Genomic DNA, 21778 nt, shown 5'->3' with positions numbered 1-21778 from the left:
TGCCAATTACTTCGAGCCACTTCGCCACAACACGTCACAGGAAAAGGTAAGTCAATAAAACTGTAATATGAATAATAATAATAATAATAAGATCCAAAATAGCTTGGTTGGTTTCTTCCTTTTAACACAGCTTTACTTAGTTTTCAACAATAGCTAATTTGTGCTAGCTGACATTAGCAACAGCGAGCACTACCTGAGACTAATATTAACCATTAACACTAATGGTAAAGCGCCAACAAGCGAGAGTTGGCTATTCTTCAAAACTATCGTCAAACTATGTAAAAAGATGCACTTAGCTTGCTCGTAGCTAGCACGAACCAATTGTGAGGTAGTTAGTCAAACGTTTTACATATTTTGACACAATTTAAAGCACAATTGTTTACCAAAAGAAAGTTTAGTGTGAGGAACATTATATTAATTTGATATATTTCAATACCATTGTATTCATTTTATAATTACATGTATTGGAATGTTAAATTAGTTTTGGTTATATTGTTTGCTTGATGCAATAAAAAAAAAATTGTTGGGACATGATGTGCTTGTGTCATAATTTCATAACAATTTAATGTTATTGATGTGTCTTTTAGTTCAAAAGTCAACTGAAATTCAATATGTACAATTTTAAGTGTAACTGACAACCCAGAATTTAGGTTGTATTTTTTTTAACCCATTGTTTGCTTCAATTTTTTTTAATTTTAATTCAACAAAGTAATCAGTTTTACCCATTTTTGTTTAAAAAAAACATGATGGGTTAAATACTTAACCCAACCCTGCTGGTTTATAATAACCCATGCCTGGGTTCGTCCCTTTTTGACCCAGCCATTGGTTACCAAAAAAACCCCAAATTGGGTTATTTTCAACTCAGCATTTTTTTGTTACCAATTGGTGTGATTGTGCAGGTCACATAGGCTACAGCTAAAATACTTTTACCAAAACACTGACAAACATTTGATGCAATTTTGAGTCATATCATGATTGTTTCTTTGTGCTAAGATCTCAGTTGTCTCAACCACAGGTTTTGTTTTTAATTTGCAAAGACTTCAACTTGTAGGGAAGCCCTATTTATGTAGAACTACGATTATCACCTCGTAGTTGTCTGCCTCCAACAACCTGTCAAGTTGCAGTTTACATTCATATCTTTCCAGACTCATATAATAGGTGTTGTGATGACTTTGAAGGAATCGCTATATGTTCAGATGATTGGTTAATAAAGACAATTTACAGTAGACAGTGTCTCAAATCAGGATGTTGCTGCAAAGAAGCTACAAATTCTAAAACATGGATGCTTCGTACACATTTTCAACTTGATAGCACCAAAGATCTACACAACCATGTCAGGTTCCTGTTGGACCCTCAAGAGAGTAACCGATACGGCGCCCAACCAAATGTGAAATACGGTCACAATCTCCCCTTCTGTTCCCGAGCTGTGGTGTCGAATAACGGCCGGAAAAGTGTTTTTGTAGAACATTATATTGTCACTTTGAAGTTGACCTTTAACCTTTTGAATATAAAATGTCCTCGTTTTATCCTGCTGCCTTAAAACACGAGTTGCACTTTGGTTGTTAAATTCAGTTCAAAGTCTTATGAGTAGTGAAATTATAAAATGTAACCAGACTTCAGAAAACAAAACTAATTTAAATTAAGATATTTAGTTAAAATCAAATGTTTAGTCACATGGACAGTAGTTAGAGACAGACATGCTTTTCTTTTACAGTCTTACATTTTAAAGAGTTTGCTCCTCTATTGACACAAAGAAGATACACCACCAGCTTTTGGAGCCATTTTATACAGACATATATATGTCTGAACAGAGGAGACGTGTGATGCTGCCTTCAGAGACAGTGAAATCAATTGTAAGTCTTTAGGAGTGACTGTATTCAGTACTGGCAAAGGTAAAAATGGTTTTCATTAAAAAAAATTAACCATGAGTTAATTTAACATAGGCTACATGTTAAATTGCTGTTTGCGTTTAGGGTATGTATTAAAGACGGACAACAAGTTTCAATCGTGCCTGTTTTCTTTAAAAAAAAAAGAGTTGAAAGAGATTTTACTCTCTAAAAAAAAAAATCATTTTGGGAAGATTGCTAGTAGCCTATGTTAGTTTTAAGTGAGCTGTTAGCTGTTCAATTCACTCATCCTCATTTCAAGTCCTAATGGCTCAAGTTACAATTAGAATTCAGTTCTAAATAAACACTTGACGTATTATGTTGAAATATCTTGGATATGAGTGGCCAAAAAAATGGAAAAGATGAGTTGATTGAACTCAATTCCACTGTGATGTTTTACTGTGTAACCTATTCAAAGCCAAAGTTATTCCACCACTGTCAATGTACATGAGGCCTAAATTAGCCTAAAATAAATCCTTCATTTAGTTTCATGTTGAGCAAATATTGTTTTAAGACATACACTTTTATATATATATCTATTTAGATATATATACACTTTTATATATATATATATCTAAATATAAATATATATATATAAATATAAATAAATATATATATAATTTATATTTAGATATATATATTTATATAAATAAATATATATATATTTATATATATATTTATATATATATACTTTTATATTTAGATAAAGTATATATAAATATAAATATATTTATATAAATAAATATAAATATATATACATATATAAATATATATATTTATATATATTTATATAAATATATATATAAATATAACTATATATATAAATATATATATATAAATATTTATATAAATATAAATATAAAGTTATGAAACTGCTGTTACAAATGAACTTTGATGTAATGATTTGTGTGTGGTGACCGTATCCACGCGCGCGACTCCTACTACAAACGACAGAGGGAGCGCGTGCCCTCTGAACGCAGGGAGGTTCGCGTGAGGAGGAGGAGGAGAAGGAGAACCGGCTGCTGCCGTCGAGCTGCCCGCTCCTATTGAGGGAAGAGGAGGAAACATGAGCTCCAGGAAAGGTGCGTATCCCTCAGCCTCTGTGCTTAACCTACTCTGTTTGTATTTAACGTGAAGGCTGGCGGAAGTTACACGGTGCGCGGTTACACGACGCTACGTGACCCGTGTCAGACAGCTTCAGACCCTGATGATGATGATGATGGTGATGATGGTGGTGTGTGTGTTTGTTCTTCCTTCCCCCCCCCCCCCGTGTATCCTCGCACCCTTCCCCGGACGTCGTTCATGCCCGTGAACGAACCTACCCTCCTCCGACCGGCAGTGATGGCCATTCAGGCCAGAAAGAGGAGGCCGAAGGGGAAGAAAGATAAAGCCGGTCACCATCGGAGGTAAGCTGGGCGGCGGCGGCGGCGGTTTGTGGGGGGGACTGTACGGCTCCAGGGACCGCGAGAGAGCGGAGCGTTTGTTTGCCGGGGTTTGGTTTGTTGACAGCGGGTCCCTCTCCGCGTGACGCCGGTGCTGTTGCCCGGTGCGTCGGCGGTGAAGACTGCGTGTGCATATGGCAGAAGGGAGTATTTTCATCCAAAGACAGGCTCCTGTGGAGAGTGGGAAGTTGCCATTTACGTCCGAGGACTGTCTGTGTGGACGACGCGGTCCCTAACGGTCCCTAACGGTCCCCACCTGACTCCCTAACGGCTGTTTTCCAGCAGCAGTTCGAGCCCACGCCTCTAAAGCGTCGGACCTTATTTCGCCTCTCTGAGCTCCTGATGGCCTCCTGATTGATTTTGGTACTGGGGGGAGGGGAGAGGGGGGAGAGGTTTTTTTTTTTTTTTTTCAAAGGGATCTTTGACAGAAATGACAGCTCATTTCCGTGGTCGTCCTGCAGCAGTGATGGCAGCAGCAGACGGGGTACGTCGCCCAGACTGTTTTGGGAATCGCTCCCATGGTGTTATGTAACTTTTCTTGGATCTGCCAGAGGACCGTTTCCTGGTTGTGTCAGACGGTCTTTACAGGACAGATGCACGGGAATTGTATCGTGATTTTCCCGGTGTGCATGTGGCTGCGGCCGGCCGGCCGGCCGTGCAGAGCGGCGCAGCGGCTCTGTAAAGTGCATGCGAATTGGGAGCAGAGAGTGGAGGGCTTTCTTCATGGCATGATGCTATTGGAGCGACGTCACCGGCAGCCGAAGAAGTCATCAATTAGGTGATACCAACCCCCCCCACCGGCTGCTGGCCGCCGGCCGCCGGCTGCAGGAATGTGCTGGAATTCCCAGACACATACACACTTTAATACAGCCAGCGGATTTATGCCCAAAAATATCCATTCATAAATCCAGTTGTTCTAAAACACGATTACGTCACGCCGGTGGTGAAATAATGCCACACGATGTTTGTTCACCTGCAGAACCAGCTATCTTGTAAATAAAACATGAATCAAATGGCAGCGCTGTGGGGCCCTGATACGGATGTGGGCTTTCCTTTTTGCCCTGTGTATGCTGGTGTAGTACACAGTAGGCCTTAACAATATGAGCAAATAATATCACTTTTGATTATGACACAAAAACTGCTCCCATTCTCAACTGATCTACTGTTTTTTTTTTTTTTCTGGACTAACAGATTAATCTTTTGGTCCACTAAAACTTCAGCACATACAGAAAAAAAAAACCCAGTTTCTTTAAAGTCCAATATGCTGCCATGAAAGGATTAAATATTCCATAAATATGCAATTTATGTTTGTGTCAAATAAGGGAAAACTTCAAATTCTCACATTTGATACACTGAAAAAATAAATATGGGCATTTATGCTTTAGCTAAATGACTCAATGATGAAATGCTTAATTAGTGGTTGATTGACTAATAGATTAATACAAAATGTGCAGCTCCATATTGAAGCAAGTTAGAGCATTTTTTTTTCATTTATAAAAAAAAAATAATCTTTTAATTTCTGAACACAGTAATTCAATGATTTGTTCCCAACATTACAGTGCATGGCATTTTACAGCTACAAACTCCCACTACCTAAAACATATTTTTGGCATTTCTGTGCTGCAATTTCTTCTTTCCTCTTTAAAATATTGTACAAGCCTATGCTTGTGTGTTACAGGCTAATATCGACGAATTTACTGGCTGGTCCAATACCTCAGTCTCACCCCGGGTATATATGGCCAGAGGCATGTATTTCACATCATAAATTAAAAAAAAAGATTAAGCTGTCACTAGGTTTTCACTTTATTGAAGCCCTTTTCATAGAAGTTGACACGCGTGAATTACAGTTTAGTGTAGGAAATGCTGCTCTCAGTCCCGATAAACACATGTTTACATGCTAAATATGAAGTGAGGAGTTTTGGCAACATACTCTGCAGACTGATCAGGCCGTAGAGCGGTACGTGACACATGGCACGACCTGTACGCTTTCAGCCCGTGGAGCCACGTTGAAGATCTGTAATGCAGCAGCAGCTTAATCTTTGTGTCGCACACCATGAACAGACCTGTGTGTCCGGAGCAATATTGAACCCAGGTGAATGGTAGTGTTTAGATTGCGCTACGTCTCAGTCAGTGCATTGTCTCTTGACTTTGATGTCTTCTGATTTGAGCTGGTACCCGCCTCCCATGTTTGAATTAAGTCATTCAGAAACCCACACAAAGACAGGAGGGTTTGTACACATAAAAATGTCCCAGCTCTAAGAGACGCCCGTCTGTCCTCGGTCACCATCAGCTTGTGTGACATCTGACATGACCTCACTCTTTCTGGTCAGTAACGCTAACGGACACATCGGCAGCAGAGATTTAAATAAAGCTTAGAGGAACAGATCAAGGTGCCTTGCTGAGGGGTTAGGGACACATGGGACAGTTTCTGTGCGCAAGATGTTGGCGATTACATGTATATATGCATATTGTCCTGATATCAGCATCATAAAGCATAACCAGCTATCATGGCTAGGAATTTAAAGGCCCTGCCCATCCACATAGGTGTTATACAGTGGGTACGGAAAGTATTCAGACCCCTTTACATTTTTCACTCTTTGTTTCATTGCAGCCATTTGCTAAAATCAAAAAAGTTCATTTTATTTCTCATTAATGTACACTCAGCACCCCATCTTGACAGAAAAAAACAAATGTAGAAATTTGTGCAAATTTATTAAAAAAGAAAAACTGAAATATCACATGGTCATAAGTATTCAGACCCTTTGCTCAGTATTGAGTAGAAGCATCCTTTTGAGCTAGTACAGCCATGAGTCTTCTTGGGAATGATGCAACAAGCTTTTCACACCTGGATTTGGGGATCCTCTGCCATTCTTCCTTGCAGATCCTCTCCAGTTCCGTCAGGTTGGATGGTGAACGTTGGTGGACAGCCATTTTCAGGTCTCTCCAGAGATGCTCAATTGGGTTTAGGTCAGGACTCTGGCTGGGCCAGTCAAGAATGGTCACAGAGTTGTTCCGAAGCCACTCCTTTGTTATTTTAGCTGTGTGCTTAGGGTCATTGTCTTGTTGGAAGGTGAATCTTCGGCCCAGTCTGAGGTCCAGAGCACTCTGGAAGAGGTTTTCTTCCAGGATATCTCTGTACTTGGCCGCATTCATCTTTCCTTCAATTGCAACCAGTCGTTCTGTCCCTGCAGCTGAAAAACACCCCATAGCATGATGCTGCCACCACCATGTTTCACTGTTGGGATTGTATTGGGCAGGTGATGAGCAGTGCCTGGTTTTCTCCACACATACCGCTTAGAATTAACGCCAAAAAGTTCAATCTTGGTCTCATCAGACCAGAGAATCTTATTTCTCATAGTCTGGGAGTCCTTCATGTGTTTTTTGGCAAACTCTATGCGGGCTTTCATATGTCTTGCACTGAGGAGAGGCTTCCGTCGGGCCACTCTGCCATAAAGCCCCGACTGGTGGAGGGCTGCAGTGATCGTTGACTTTGTGGAACTTTCTCCCATCTCCCTACTGCATCTCTGGAGCTCAGCCACAGTGATCTTTGGGTTCTTCTTTACCTCTCTCACCAAGGCTCTTCTCCCACGATTGCTCAGTTTGGCTGGACGGCCAGGTCTAGGAAGAGTTCTGGTCGTCCCAAACTTCTTCCATTTAAGGATTATGGAGGCCACTGTGCTCTTAGGAACCTTGAGTGCTGCAGACATTATTTTGTAACCTTGGCCAGATCTGTGCCTTGCCACAATTCTGTCTCTGAGCTCCTTGGACAGTTCCTTCGACCTCATGATTCTCATTTGCTCTGACATGCACTGTGAGCTGTAAGGTCTTATATAGACAGGTGTGTGCCTTTCCTAATCAAGTCCAATCAGTTTAATTAAACACAGCTGGACTCCAATGAAGGAGTAGAACCATCTCAAGGAGGATCAGAAGAAATGGACAGCATGTGAGTTAAATATGAGTGTCACAGCAAAGGGTCTGAATACTTATGACCATGTGATATTTCAGTTTTTCTTTTTTAATAAATTTGCACAAATTTCTCCATTTCAGTTTTTTTCTGTCAAGATGGGGTGCTGAGTGTACATTAATGAGAAATAAAATGAACTTTTTTGATTTTAGCAAATGGCTGCAATGAAACAAAGAGTGAAAAATTTAAAGGGGTCTGAATACTTTCCGTACCCACTGTATCTGTCCCGATTAGATTAAGGTAACATCAGGCTGAGTCATGCCAGGATTTATATGAGGTCATCAAAGTATGTCCAAAGAAAAAGAATAAAGGTATGTAATTGTGTTTTGTAGGACCTTTTTAAGTGCCTTTCATTTCTTATGACAGCATTTACTATCCAAAGATATACAATATTTATTCATGTAGATTTTTCTTGGCTTCCTCTCTGTCTCTGAGTCACTGGGTGCACAGAAGACCAGATATGTCTGTTCCTCAGGCGAAGCCAGTGCAGGAGCTTGTTTTTTCTGTTGGTCAATTTGAATTCTTTCAGCGATTTAGATGTTTTCGTTGTTCAGGCAGTCATGCTTTCCAACCAGTTGGATGCAGTTCTTACTGCACCGAGAGGGGGTTAATTTTCTGTTTTGTTTCTTAGCCTTGGTTGATCCAGAAGGGTTGTGTACTGGCAATAATCCGGCATTTTGATTTGTAAGATGCAGGAGTTATATTCAATATATTGCAAAATATTGTGACTGTTTAATTTTTTTTTTTAAATCTTAAATTACATTTCAGCTCCATGAGCATAAAACGTGAGTTGGGATCCGCATTGGCTTTTTCTCCCTGTCCCTGTAACATCCAACACCACAACACTAAGTTTTGTGCCCTCACGGCAAAAGAATTGGCACAAATCTTTGGATAAAAACTAATATTGAAAAATGGATGGTCTGTTTATGAGAATCAATGCAGTATTACAAAACAGCATAATATTACAACAATGAAATGTATCAATATTTTCTTCCGACAGAAATATCTCAAAAACATTTAAATGGATATAGATGATATGTTTTATAATCATTTACGGTGCCCAGAGGACACATTGTATTGGCTTTGATGACCTTGAACTTTTCATTTTTGCACCAATAGCAGGCTCACAGTTTTGTTGATAAGTAAGTTATGGTGTCAACCATTTGATGTTCAAAACAAGTGGTTGACTCAAACAGCATCTTTTTAAAGACATTTTGACAGGACAATTGTCCCATTTAGCATGTGATGTTAGCATTTAGCTCAAAGCATCAGAGGACAGCATATTGAATGGTGCCATCTGTATTATGGTATTATCAAAATCACCACAAACTGGCCTGATCTACAATTAACTTACAAGTCCACAGTTATGAATAGATGAGCTAAAGTAAACTATCACATTGCTGATGCATAAAAATGATGACACATGTGTCAGGTTTATTTACCAAGCAGAAGGGGATGATGCTCATCTGCCTTTCACACTTGATCAGATATTGAGAGAAAGAATGTTGCGTGTCAGCACTATGTTTTTAGTTTTTTCTTTTTTTTTTCCCTTTTTCACTAATTAAAAAACAAACACGTTCCATATTTGCTTCACCCAGAGGCATTGTTTGTGAGGAACCACATGCTCAGTGTTGCCTTGATGTTTTCGATCATCAGCACAAGGAGATCCAGTCACACATTTGGGTTTGAATTGCTGAGAAGAGCGTTTGCGGACCAAAGAAACCGATATATGGGCCTTGCAGCTACGAGTCAGATCTTCAAAGCCTTTTCCCCAGCTTTTATCACTTCTGTTCATTGTGTTGACGACACACTATGTTCTAGGCCGGACTAATGCGAGCTCAGCTGTGCTTTGATATTATTGGATTCATCCACTAACATAACACCGTATTGACTCTGTGCGTGTCTGTGTACAGATACAGACGTGCAGCGTCTGTAGGTGGAGTGCCAGGAGATACTTTGGCACCGATTGCGGCCCAAAACAAAGTTCACACAGAGTCCACTTTATGTTTCATCGTCCAACTTTTCCTTTGTTGTCCTTTTGAAGTTCAGGTACCGGGCTGCACAGAGTAACCTGATCTTATCGTTTTATTCCATCAACAGATTTTCTTTTCGTTTGGTCTTTCTTGCTGATCTGGCTATTGGTTCCCTGTGTGTGTGTGTGTGTGTGTGTGTGTGTGTGTGTGTGTGTGTGTGTGTGTGTGTGTGTGTGTGAGAAAGAGAGATACTGGAGTTGATGCTAGGGTTTAGGAGTTAGGTTCAACAGGTTGTGGAATTGATGCTATAGATTTTAAAAAGACTGCCACACTTTCAGCTTCTCTTATAGCAGTCAGCATCAGTATTTATCTTTTATAGGGCTGCAACTACAGATTATCCTCATTATCAACCAATCTATTTTTTTCCCTCAATTCACTGGTTTATTGTTTTGGCTTTAAAAAGGCGTAAAATAGTGATAGATATTCAACTAATTTTGCAATTTTCAAAAGCTCAAATTGCTTATTTTTCCATTTAACATCCCAAAATCTGCCTGCTGTCTCTAGAATAGACAGAAAAGCAGCAAATCCATTGGCCTACAAGTGAGAGATTTACATGCAGTGTTTGCTGATAAAATTATACTTGCAGAGATTTATTATTAAAATATATCTGACAATTTACCATCAATCAGTTGATGAAACAGTCAATTCATTGTTCCAAATCTGCTCTCCTTTCTCTCTTTCACCTGTTTACTTCCTGCGTTCTTTGTTTCCATTGACCAGGTCAAAAGTTTTGATCTCTGCATGTCGTTCCAACAAACTTTGCCCTTCAACCCGACACTCTTGATTTGGATGAATCAAAATAACTTTATGGAAAAAAAGGGATACAAGCAAAGTGGCAGGAAATGAAAAATTGCATGTTGATACCTGCTTATCGGTTTTCTAGTCAAAGAAATCATGTATATCTTTTAAAAGAAGTGAGCCAAAAAATATTATTTTGATATCATAGCCAAATAATTTTGTTTGTACAATATCATCCTCAGTGCTCAAGATGCCATCTGTGCTTTCGTTATCAGGAATTGTTTAACTAATGGCAACAAATACACGAGTGCTTTGAAAGTTGCAGCAGTAATAACGCTAATCTTTTCTCTGACATGTTTTGTTCAGTGATGGGTCATAGCTGACACCGTCACATTTATTTTTCTCACGTTATCACCTTTCCCTTTATTAAGTTTGGACTGTCCCTTAAAACAAGTTGACTCTTGTACCCTTTGTTGTACACGTTGCCCTAGAAACACTGGCTGTATGACTCCGGTAGACCAGTAGTAATCATTTTCAGAGCAAGTCCTAGTCGCCATGGTGACCGGCACAACAGTGGTGTTGTAGTTTGGATAGTAGAGCTGGCACAAAGTAATATTTCTTCTGTACTATAATCTTTCATTGACCTTTGACCTGTTGTTGGTCACCCATCCCTCCCAATGCATCTTCTGGGTTAAAGTTGATCCCACGGTCCAGCTGTGCTTCCCGTATTTTACACTTTTCCAGTGTTTTATTTGCGGTCTTAATATCCCCATGAAGATATTTTGTGGTTTTAAGTACAACAAAAACAATCTCCCCTCTTCTATAGAGCTCAACCTAGAACAGGCTGTTTGGTGCCTGTCTCTTTAAGGTGCATTATCAATGACCCTCTCCTCTGATTGGCTGACTCTTTTCGGAGCGAGGCACGACCAGGTCAACCGCACATTTTCTTCGGCCTTGTAGCCTGTTAGCTCTGTGACATCGCAACCTACAGAGGACCAAACGGCACAGCTGCTGGATACGTCCTTTGTGCATTCTCTGGGATTTTGACACTTCCACAGAATTTATACACTGTAGCATGTCGACTTGATTTACAATCAAAAACAAAATGGAAGTCTGACTTCATACTGTACAATATGGGACCTTTTTAAAGACCAAAGGTTGTAAAGGTTTCAGCTTTTCACATCGGAGGGTGACGGGGTCCTTGCAAGTTTCACTGGCTGAGGCTCGGTCTGAATGGATTCATTCATTAAATGGATCTGAATTAGGATACCAAGACACGCTGGGGTTGTGAGTGTGAAATGCACATAAAGTGACACCAGTATAATAGCATCCATTAGTCATAACTCATGACGGAGCACTGGTGAGTCTAAATGCTAATACTCTTCTCGGGATATATATCTGTCAGCACAACAGGCTCCTCTGCATGAAATGAGCCGACTGTAACCTGACGTATGTTCCCTGCGTTGCTCTGTGAACTGCATTGATTTCAGCCCGAGCGTTGCTCAGCCAGTATTCTTGGACTGTCCAGGGTGGGACACGGTTTATTCACGGCAGGGAGTAAAATTAATTACACTCTGTCAAAAATCAAATGGCTTGTTGAGGTTTGGGTTTATTTACTTTGTAAATTTACAAAAGTGAAGCACGTACGTGAAACGAGAAACAAAAAGATGACATTCTGGTTTGTCAACATATCGATGTATAAAAATACTAATCACGTACAACAACAAAAGAACACCTTCACTTTGATTCCTCGTGTCTTTAATGTTTTTTAGGTAATATATTCCTTGATTAGATAGCGTCAGCAAAAAGAGATGAGAGAAAACGAGCCACAGAAACATGCAACAAAGGACTGTTTTAATGGTTTGTGCTTGATTCTCCCATAAAAGTAGATCGACAATTTGTTTTTTTAATACTGTTTATCAAGTTTATTTTGATATTTGAAACACATATTGCTAGTGTGAGACATTAAAACTATACAGTCCACATTGTACTTCTTTGGACATTTTTTTTTTTCTGTTTTTTTTAGACTCAATATACTCAATATAGTTCTTTTATGCTTAGTGCCCAACACATTCAAAACCAAACCATCAATTTTAGTTTTTTGTGGAAAATCTTTTGCAGTCAACTACTGTGTGAAGTCTTGGACGCACAGACATCAGCAGATGCTTTGTTATCTTCCCTGGTGACGCCCTTTCAGCCCTTCACTGCACCCACCTTCAGCTTTTGCTTTTTGCGGGGTCTCTACCTTTCTCCGCGTCGTCATGAAGTGGAATGCAGCTCGGTCTGATGTAAATCAGGTGATTCAAGACATTCCCCCTCTTCACCCGAACATCCTCTTTGGTTGCGTTTGCTTGAGGATTGCTGTCCTCCTGAATAAAGACACGTTGATGCCTTTGCTGAATCTGAGCTGCTGTATATCTTTGCATTCGTACTGCTGCTTTTGTCAGCAGTAAAATCATCAATAAATGCCACCGCCCCCAGTTCCATTGTGACCAGCAGCAGGTTGGACAGATGAGCTGGTTTGCTTTTGTCATCTACCTCTCGGGAAGGAAGCGAATAAAGTGTTTCCAAAAATGATAAAATATGTTGCTTGAAGAAAGACTTTGGAATTGGGATCTAAACATTTCATTTGTTGATGTTTTTTTGTGTGGTTGTGTGCAAGTTCAGCTTGTTATTGAGATGGATTTTCTTTATTGATTTCCAGGTGACAAGCTTAAGGTCTGGACCGGCTCCCCTGTTAATGAATTGAATTGATTCTCGGGGGAAGGCAGGAGACCTGTTACCTGGGAAGGAACCCCAGTGGGCTCGTGTCTTCGAGTTGGCAGATGTTCTAGTTCCAGTAGTGGGTTGTTGACTAGTATGTAATGTATAGATGCGAGGAAGAGCTCCGCGATTCGATCTTTGGCAGGCAGATTTGTACGGCTCAGCCAATAAAGCTTCCCTCATCAATACTGCAGCCCGCCCGGACGTAGCTGATGGCAGGCGCCGAGATCACATGCGAGCTGCATGTAGAAAGAAAAAGGGAGACGGAACGATGAGATGCACGCTGAATGCTAGAGAGGTGCAGCACGAGATAAAGAGGGAATAAGAGGGAGGGAAGAGGACCGAGACGGTGAAAAGCCGAGTTTGCCGTGTGGGAGCATGTGTCTAGTCTGGCCAACCAATAGCAACAGGAAAGCCCGGGATGGCGAGAGTGAGTAAGGAAAGTGGAGAGAGGGAATTGGAGGATGCCACAGGGCAGCTGCAGGCAGGAAATGAGGGTTAGCAAAATCTGCTGTGTTGGGCACATGAGGCAAAGCACATACATTATAATAGGTTGCTGAATAGAGAAGCAGAACGGAAAGGCGGAGATGCTCATTCACGTCCAAACACCGGCCATGCTACAAACGCATGTCTGGTTTACCATGTGTTATTCATTCGGCGTTGTCGCCGTCACAGCCTTCGAAAATGTGTCGTTACGAGTGAGAACTGAAGGACAACAATTTCTACGGTCTCCGTTATCCGTTAAGCAGTTCAGCCGAGGTCAGGCACCAAAGAAACAGTCACATTTGTGTTTTTTTTTTAGTTCATTGTCAAGGCTATGAGGGAGCCGTCCACACCCGCTGGCTGTCATGTCGACAGCCAGCCAATGTCTGAGGTGATACAGAGTTAATAACAAACCAAATTGTTGTCTAACCATTGTGTGTATTCCAGAATTTATTGAGTCTATATCTGTCTTTTTTGAAAAAAAAAAAAAAAAAAAAAAAAAATCCTCTTATGAATAGAAGTGGAATGAATGGACTCGTACTGTCAAAGAGATTGACTACGCCCCACTCAGATCATCCATTGTTACATACTGAATTGTAATACGATATTAGCCGTTTCCTCTGTGGTGTCTGAGTGGGAATGAGTTTCTCCCTGGTGACCACGGTGCCGGTATCACTGCTGGCTGACGGACTAATTGAATGTAGAAGTAGGCCACTCCGGTAGGCGTTAAGAGTAGGAACTCCTGAAGAGAAGCTGCCTGTTTAAACTCACCTTTTCAACAGCTGTGTGAGGTGTGCTGGGTTTGTTGCTTCTGAACTTAGCTCTTAATGTGGGTAAAGTTGAGTGGTTGGTTTATTTTAGCTGTGACAGCAGGGCCACGCTCGTCAGGCCTGCCAGTACTAATCCAGAGCCATTTTATGCACTGCTTCTCATCTAGTTGCTTGCTTTGGCGGCTTTTAGAGTTAATTTTCCTGTTGGATTTTGCTCCCCTTGACGAACTAGATGTTTGTCTAAATGGGGCATTTTGAGCTTGTTAAGTATTTTCCTCCTGCTCCTACCTGCTTTCCAAGAACGCTGGCCAGGAAAGCACAAGATCCGAGTAAATCTACCGAGTCGATTGGGCTGAATGAGGAGACAGAACAAGAGTGAATTAAAAGGAGGGATTCCCGAGTTCAGAGTGTGTCTGGTCCAAATAGGATTTGTCCTACGAGGGACAAGAAGTGAGGATTTTCTTCTGTCATGTAATGCTTGTTAAGTGCAGTCCAGTTGCAGGCCAGTGGGTCATCATGGAAAGAGCAAGGGGGAAATATTAATAGGGCATGTAATTCTGTGAGGACAGAAGCTTATCACAGTTGGGGAGGTTGGAGACAGCACAGAGTCACTCTCCGCTGCCACCTACTGGCTAACTGGGAGGAAGGACTTTCTTCTGATTTCATATTTCTGTTTCATTTTTCAAATCAGTTCTTTATTTCTACCTTCAAAAATGTGGTTTTCTATCAAGCTAGATTTCTTACAATGTAAAGTCTCTTATCAGATAGATTATTATTATGATTCAATTATTATAAACCTAATTTCTGCTCATAGTCAGACTGTTGGTTTGAACTGAGACCTGAGATGAGTGAGACTTGTGTTGAAAAGACAGAACCTGAAGTGGCTCTGGCAGATTTAGTTCTTCTTTTTTTTTTTTTTTTTTTTTAGCATAAAGTGCTGCCTTTTCAGTGTTTCTCCTCCTGAAAGTGTTATGCTGCTTTATTCAAACGCAAAGCCTGCATATTTGCACTTTCACTATATTCATTGTTAAACTCTGACCTATGCATTATGTTGCAGTTCACTGCCCTTAAGGGAGATGTATAATTGGGGGTGATTTTAACATACATGTTGATGTTGCAGCAACCTTTTATGGCCTTGAATTAGCTGGTCCACTTTGACTTATTCTCTCTGATACTGCGAAGAGTCTAGAAACTGTACATACAATGAATTCTTCCAAAAACCATGAAGAGGAGATGAAAGGGCAGTTTTGTTTAGCTTTGAGTAGTACATACTGAACTTCCTCTTAAGTTTGCAGAATGCCCAACAACCTCCAAAAATGTGACAGGGCAGTCTCTATGTAGCCTGAGAGTCAAGACCCAGGGCAAACAGGTCTGAGACCGAGACCAGCAAGTATGTAGTTACAATTAAAAGCAACGCAGATGAGTGTGTCGCCATTTTTATGTTATCTTCTCTCTGCTCTGGTTTCTATTTGGTAGATGGACAGTGAATGAACACAGTTTAAACAAACTGTAGAGACTAAACTTATATTACAGAAGCGAGGAGGGCGAGTGAATACGTGAAGGGTGTGTGGAAATTACACCCTTGTTTACGCCCTGTGCACCACAACATTGTGTGATGTTGCGCATCACTTAATGTCCATTTTTTAAAATAATATTGTTCAACTTCAACTTCTTTAATGTCAACCCACCGCATGACAAACAGACATACAGATGGATGGGAACAAAAAATCGTTTCTCACGGTCCCACTGTGTGCAAATAAAAAGACAAAACAAGAAAAGCATAAATATGCAACAACAACAACAACAAAAAAAAACAGACAACTTAGTGCAAATATGGGTCCACAGTGCAAACGTTGAGAGACCATGGGGTGAGGAGGAGAGAGGGGAGAGAGGGGAGAGAGCCCAGCATGTCGACTACCCACAGCTTCTCATTGCTCGGTGAACAGCTTTTGCACAACATGAACAGTCATCATTGGTGTAATAGTAATCGGCCTCCCTTTAAAAATAGGAAAAGTTAAACATCAACTAAAAGCTCCGTCATGGAAAATGTAGAGACAGTTTTAGTTAACAGAAACTGCAGAAAGCCGATGATGATGATGATGATGATGATATACCAAGATGCTGCTCATGTCGACAGTGTGGTTCAGTGGTTCAGTGGTTAAGAGCAGCACATTTAAACATTTGTCCCATTCGCTCACTGATAATTACAGCTAACATGATGAATGCAGACTCAGGTACCACCGAGCAGAATCAATACTCATTCCTGTGGCATTGGATTGCTCGTGTCGACTGCGCTCGCCGCTCATGTTTGCAGTCTCGCCACAAGGCATTTGTTTGTCTCGGCATCTCCTCAGCACACTAACCCATATCTCCTGAGAGTGTGTGTATCCTCCACGTGTGTGTGTGTGTGTGTGCGCGCATCAGCTCCCTCCTATTAAGGCTGCTGCTACTGTAAACACTGAGTAATTGACCACACAGAGCAATGGTGTCCTCATTTAGCCCAGTCTCCAAAACTGGAGAGTATCTAAGTATACAATTTGTATAAACTTGAATAAAGAGGTGGATTAGGTCAAATAAACCAAATAAAAAAAAAAAAAATGATGCAATCCTGTAATTTATGACCCTGAACCCCATGAGCCCAATGATCCTCAACTCCCTCAGTTGCACAACTAGATATGTTGAGTTTACCTTCCACTTCATCTGCAATTACAACTGAAATTGCCTTTTTAGGATGTTGCCTTCATTTTGTCAAAACAAATAAACACAAATTTGTCTTTGTTTTACATGAACTAGTGTTGTAGTGAAGCACATATTCAGAACTGGGTGTGCTTTGTTCATTTGTTGTCTTCATTAGTGCTGTATTTGATCTCTTTTTGTTGCACAGCTGCTCTTATGTGAAAGGACAGCAGCCTTTTGAGTGCTGGTTTACTTTTGTAGGAATTGTACATGTAAGCCATTAACTAGTGCTACACAGTATATATGTGCAACAGCCCTCCTCAGTCTTTGAGCTTCTGGGTTTCCAGTGGATCTTTCTCACATATCTAACCTTAAAGTAAAGTTCTCTACATCTGCCTTAAACAATTCAAAAATATTGTCATAGTTCGGTTTGTTTCATATAGGAATTGCCCAGCATGTTTTTGTGAGCTCCATTTGTCCACTTTTCCTTTCTCAATTGGCTCCTTTTTGACGTGACTGCTGTTTGGCTCCAGAACCAGAACTTGTAATCTCTCAGTCAGAGACATTTAACCGACCGTCTCCGGCTATTTTCAGAGACATTACATCAGTAGTTCTGCAAAGTGAATTATCTCATTCATTGTGTTGACATAATGCTCGCTGGTGATCACAGGCCTGCCTCCTCTCTCTGCTGCAGAGTTGTTAATCACAATACTGTGGAAAGACAAAGGTGCTCATTGTTGTACGCCCCCCTCTGCTCGTGGCCAAGGCTATTTCCTCTCCTACCCGTGCTTTCTAACACCATAAAAAAAAAAACTTGAAGTTTATCCTTGTTTAGCCTCTGAAAGTACTGCTTTTTACTTCTCCCTGGTGCCCTGTATCCCATTATAGATGCCTTGTTTCAAGTGAAAAGTGCATCGTGTGCAGGTTTGAGACCCAGAAATGCAATTCCCATTCTGTCCAATAGAGGGTAGCCATGTCCAAGTTTCTGGTGTTTGGTGAAAGGATCCATTGTAGGTCCTGCTCTCCCCTCAGATGTTTATGTCACATTCAAAAAGACTGAATACTTTAGCTTTCACCTTATGTTTACTTATTAAAAACAATAGTTGTCCATTTCTATGGGCTTCTGGTGAATACAAGGCTTACTGTTTTATGCGTGTTTGTCTAAACAGACACAAAATGTGATTCTGGCTCACTTGTTCCTTTTGTCAATAAATTGTTCTGTAACTGTAGTATGTATGTAACTTACACACAGTTACTGTTGTTGTGTACAAAATAAAGATGTGAGAAATGCTTTTTTTCCCACATAATTGTTTTTTTGCTGGATATCTGAAGGCGAACTATTATTTTTCTGCTGACATAAAACTAAAACATGTATTTTGTTGAAACTGTATGTTTTTATAGAGATATCGTGCAAACACTGTGTCATTACTGACATTATTTTAGGGCCATGTCGTCCACATAACTGCGGTGTATTTGGTCATCAAATTGAGCAGTTAGGTGCAGCTTGTTTGGTTAAATACGAGGTAAAGAACAGATTTTTGCAGGCTGATTTAGTTTGAGGCATTGCTCTAAAATCCAAGACTTAGAAACGGAAATGACTGGTTTGATCTAACGATAAGTTGTAAACGTCTCGGATGTCTTTTGCAAAGGATTTTTTTCTGGACAGTTATTTAAGAAAGGAGGAATTTGTGATTAACAAGTTGTGGTTGAACCTTTAAAATCACAATTCTGGAGAATTTGAACATGTCAGAAAAATTCTCTAAAATTCCTTTAAAGATTTCACCAAAGATGGTTTTATCTGGCACGTCACCTGCATTGTATAATACGTTGTACACTAATCTCACAAACACCTTTATCTCAATTAATCTTTGCCACAGGATCTGTCCCTACCTCCATTAGTGAAGTGAAAAGGCTCGAAAAAAACACGAAGCCGGCCATTTTGTGGGTGAGCTCGGTGTTAAGTGTGACCCAATCCCTTGTTTGACAGAATCCATTTAAACATGTCCGAGCTGAGGTCAGAGTTCAGGAAGAGAGGGCGCAGGTCAATCAGCCATCAATTAAACACACACCACTCAGTTAATGAGCTTTCAGTCATGTTCACACACACACACACACACACACACACACACACACACACACACACACACACACACACACACACACACACACACACACACACTTGCTTTATAACTTGCAAAGTGGACACATTCAAACATATTGCTTGAGAGTGTGTTCTCCAGGGTAATGAGGCACAGACAGTGCAAGGTGCTTACCTGTGTATGTCTGGATGACTTACGAGCACTCAACACTGAGCTGTTTGTGTGTGTGTGTGTGTGTGTGTGTGTGTGTGTGTGTGTGTGTGTGTGTGTGTGTGTGTGTGTGTGTGTGTGTGTGTGTGTGTGTGCGTGTGTGTGTGTGTGGGAGCGATTATAGACTTTTCCGCTTAACTAGAAGAAAGTAGAGTGAGAAGAAGTGACGAGAATGAAAGGGTTCAAGACAAAGGCCTTGAGGAATATTCAAACCCACGACAGGCCCAAATATCTGCTAGTAGGACTTATAAAGGCAGACATATTGACATGTCAAAGCATGAAAAGCACGAGTCAAAGTCAACTTTATTGTCAATTCACCATATGGACAAGACAAGACAAGAGAGTTCAGCATCCCGACAGCCTCACGGGCGAAGCTATTCCTCAGTCTGGAGGAGCATGACGGAGGCTGAACTACCTCCTCCCAGAAGGCAGGAGGCTGAAGAGGCTGTGTGAGGGATGGTTGAGTCTCCCACGATGTTGACTGCTTTGCGGGTAAGGCGGGTGCTGTAGATGTCCATGTAATAACATTAATAATGGCTGCATTGTGTTTAGGCTTGAGTTGGGTTTGGTATTGTGCATGTCGTTGTCCTGGCTGACCTGGACTCTTAGATAGAACAAAGTGAGTGTATGATCCAATAACTTTCATCTGTATTCATAACCTTGATAGAACTGGTTTTGCATCTTTCAAATGGAATGAACCACAAGCTGCCTTAAACTGTATATGTTTTTTGTTCATTTTAAAGTTTGATTATTTGATGTCTGCTGTGACTCTTGTAACTGGTTTTTATTAAAGGTTCAGTAGGATTCAGGGGAACCTACTGGCAGAAATGGAACATAATTTGATATCAAATATAATGATGTCTCCTAAAGTGTAAAATCACCTGAATCGTTGTGTTTTCATGACCTTTAAATAAGCCCTTTATATCTACATGGGGAGCGGGTCCTCTTCAGTGAAGCACACCATGTTGCACAGCCATTTTTCTACAGTGTCCCAGGAGGGACAAACCAAACTCTGGCTCTAGATGGGGACTTTCACATTTATTTGTAAGTTTCACAGCCACCATAGGTTCTCTTACACACCTGGCAGGGGAAGGTGATGCCTCAGCACTGAATGCCACTAGATGCTGCTACTCCTTTCATCTGTTGTCTCATTTCTTGTTTCTGTTCTTTGTCCTGTTGTCTAAGGATGGATTGTCTCTTGCTTTCAGGTCTTTCTTGAAAAGGAGATCCGTATGATTAATGAGTTTACCTGATTAAATACATTTAAATGACAAAGAGACTTCATTAATATTGTTAGTTCCATTTCCGTTTGTCTGCTAGAAAAAGTTGAACTGCCCTTTATGAATATGGAATTCATGTTAACTCGTGTTTTATTTGTGAAAGCTCTGATATGAAATGTGCATCAAGACTAAAGAAACGAAAATGCCTCATGTCATGTAAAGTTCCCCATTTAAATGAAATGGATGGTGTGCTGTATTGTCAACTATCACATGACCAGGTCTGAACCATACAAACATCTTAAGTTTTAAGGTTATGTGAACATTCACCTTTTACACGTTCAATGTATTTTTTTCATTGCGCCGAAAGAAAAAAACGTCTTTTATGAGTACTTAAAATGTTTAGATCATTGTGCTTCCATCGACTTTACTGCTTCCTTCCTACAATTTAAATTTCCTTTGTTTTCTTCGTTTTGACAGCAGGAAATGAGCCGCTGCAACTCACCACTAGTGAATTTATTTTTGCCTCCTGTGCGTGCAGATTTGCAGCTACTACCCACGGGCCACGTGATGTGGCTTGAATTATAGAGTCCCTATAGACAAGCGTGCTCCATATGGAAGTCTGTAGCAGAGAAAATGACCTGCCGTAAGGCTAACCGGAGGCTATCGGTATGTCAATCAATCTGCACCTGCACCGCTCTAAACGCACACAAACTTCTCTGCCACCCAATTGAATACAGAACAAGCCGACTTGCGTGCAGGTGATCTTGCATGATGTGTTTCCACTTGGGGGCAGTGTTTTCTCTGCAGACAGTGATAACAAGGCAGCCGACACAAAGAGCACAGTCACTGTTGAAGTAGCATCGTCTTAGTCGGCTGTCTTAGTGCGCGCGCACACACACACACACACACACACACACACACGCTATGCAGAGCACGCAGCGGATGCATTTGCCAGTTGCCTGTGTGATTGTGCTTCTGCTGTGACTTCTGTCTGTGGCTTCATTTCAGTAGGTTGAGGGTGATGTATGTCCAGGAGCGACGGGACCTACAGTACGTGTGTCTGTGTCCCGAGTGTGTGTTTGCCTGCATAAAACCCCTCCCTCTCTCCCCAGCATCCACCAGGCAGTGAGGAGAAGTAGGCCGCTTAAAGATAGCTCCCGGCAGCCTCAATACCGGCTCCCAAAATATATCTGCTCATGAGAGTCATCATCTCCCTCCCTCCCCCTCTTCCTTATTCTTCTTTTGCGCCGTCTCCTTTTGAAAATAGAACGAGAATCAGCCTTTGAATTTGCAAATTGATACCCTGGGTGAAATATCCTGAGATGTGTGTGTGTGTGTGTGTGCACGCGCGTGCGCATGTTTCCTTTACATGAATGAGGTATTCCATTTTTGGGACACTGAAGTCTCACTTATAAGTTATCCCCATGAAAAGGTGACATGGTGACATCAGGATCGTACCACTGCACCCGTCGAAATTGGGGGAGTTGACTGAGA

The 21778-nt window shown here is 40.9% G+C and overlaps 1 protein-coding gene across 9 annotated transcripts in view; it reads left to right on the top strand.

Moving 5' to 3' along the window:
- Positions 1 to 2871: 2871 nt before the first annotated feature.
- Positions 2872 to 21778, top strand: part of srpk2 (SRSF protein kinase 2) — a 66207-nt gene continuing 47300 nt past the window's right edge. For 8 of the 9 annotated variants that reach the window (XM_069163622.1, XM_069163614.1, XM_069163620.1 and 5 more), the window contains exons 1-2: positions 2872 to 2968; positions 3226 to 3292. In XM_069163622.1, the coding sequence (XP_069019723.1) occupies positions 2953 to 2968; positions 3226 to 3292 (83 nt within the window). In that variant the 5' untranslated portion in view covers positions 2872 to 2952. The remainder of the gene's footprint in view (positions 2969 to 3225; positions 3293 to 21778) is intronic. The other variant, XM_069163621.1, reaches the window with a different exon arrangement.

The sequence above is a fragment of the Embiotoca jacksoni genome, unplaced genomic scaffold, assembly GCF_022577435.1.
Source record: "Embiotoca jacksoni isolate LCO1_2020_lvr unplaced genomic scaffold, fEmbJac1.0.p SCAF_3, whole genome shotgun sequence".
Classification (NCBI taxonomy): domain Eukaryota; kingdom Metazoa; phylum Chordata; class Actinopteri; family Embiotocidae; genus Embiotoca; species Embiotoca jacksoni.
This window is presented reverse-complemented; position numbering and strand designations above follow the sequence as displayed.